The 1251-nt window shown below is 39.8% G+C and overlaps 1 protein-coding gene across 1 annotated transcript in view; it reads right to left on the bottom strand.

Annotated features, from left to right (window-relative positions):
- Positions 1-1245, bottom strand: part of LOC127751607 (jerky protein homolog-like) — a 9123-nt gene extending 7878 nt beyond the window's left edge. The window contains exons 1-4 of the mRNA XM_052275391.1: positions 908-1245; positions 332-399; positions 182-249; positions 18-90 (exon numbers count right to left, since the gene is read on the bottom strand). Of these exons, the coding sequence (XP_052131351.1) occupies positions 18-90; positions 182-249; positions 332-399; positions 908-966 (268 nt within the window). The 5' untranslated portion in view covers positions 967-1245. The remainder of the gene's footprint in view (positions 1-17; positions 91-181; positions 250-331; positions 400-907) is intronic.
- Positions 1246-1251: the final 6 nt, after the last annotated feature.

Below are 1251 nucleotides of genomic sequence, written 5' to 3'. Positions count from 1 at the left end.
AGTTATAATGTAGTTGCAAAACAAAGCAAATACCTGATCTATCTTCTGCAGCTGTGTCTGATCTTTCTGCACAAGCAGCTCTTGCATATCCTGTAAAACAACAAGGGATGATAAGTGTAACTATAACAATTAATTTTAAAATTTCAAACTTTGAAAAAGGAACCACAACTAGCTAACTAACTTTCAATAGTAGTTTGCGCATGTTATTCAGAGCTGTGCAATTATCACAAAACCATGTGTTGGGAACCTCTGGAAATAAAATATTGTTAGATGACTGCATAAGTTAAGTATTAAGTCAGCATCACAAAACATTAATTTTAGTGCCATATACCATCTTCTGAAATGTTGGTGCACACACCGTGGAACCAGTTCAGACACAGATCACAACTCAACATGAATCTGAAATCAATACTACAGTTCAACAACACAGTTTTCCAGCGTATTTGTTAGCAGCGCTGTTTGTCAAAGCAGTCTCCAATGGATAAATATATACATCTCAGTTTGACACTTTAACCAAGCATTCCCAGGCAGTGAGAGCATTTGTCAAATGAACATTGAGTCAAATTTTTGCCTATCTCATTGTTTTGAACGTTTTGAATTATGACACATTGATATCATATTACGTATTTTTCATTGTCAACGACCTAATTTTACAGTTACAATGGCAAAATTATGACACTGCTTGTCATGGGTGTCACCTTGGACCAATACTGGTGGACTATCCGGAACCAAAAGCAAGACAATCACATATATGAGCAGGACAATTATCATTTTGTTGAGGCCTTGAAAGATTTTTCTTTCTGAAGAAGCATGGAATATGCAATTTTTTACGTTATAACCTCATTGTGTGAGTTGAGAAACCGCATGGCCCATACAACATCAAATCCCTCAATATTTTTATACTTACTTTTCTCCATCATACCGGCTTCTGCAGGTGCAATACAGCTTCGTGTCGTCAACAGACATTTCAGAGATTTTGAGAACTCATATTTAACGCAGTAGACAAGACACAACTTTGAGAAGCGATAACGACCGCACCGATTTCTTCAAAATAGGCAAGGTATACTCTAGACTTAAACTGGCGGTTGAAAAAGGGAAGGGAGGCGAGTTTCGACGGGTTCAAAAATCCGATCGCGCGGGCGCGACCGTAGTGCGCTGCGAGCGCGGTCTAGCGACGGGGCGACGAAGATGTCCATGTAGCCTCGCTCCGGGTGGGTGGCTACGCCATATGGGTATGAAGTAGATTCTCGC

The sequence above is a fragment of the Frankliniella occidentalis genome, unplaced genomic scaffold (assembly GCF_000697945.3).
Source record: "Frankliniella occidentalis isolate FOCC.00 unplaced genomic scaffold, Focc_3.1 Scaffold604, whole genome shotgun sequence".
NCBI classification, from domain to species: domain Eukaryota; kingdom Metazoa; phylum Arthropoda; class Insecta; order Thysanoptera; family Thripidae; genus Frankliniella; species Frankliniella occidentalis.
Note: the sequence above shows the minus strand (reverse complement) of the source record. Positions and strands in the feature narration are given on the sequence as shown.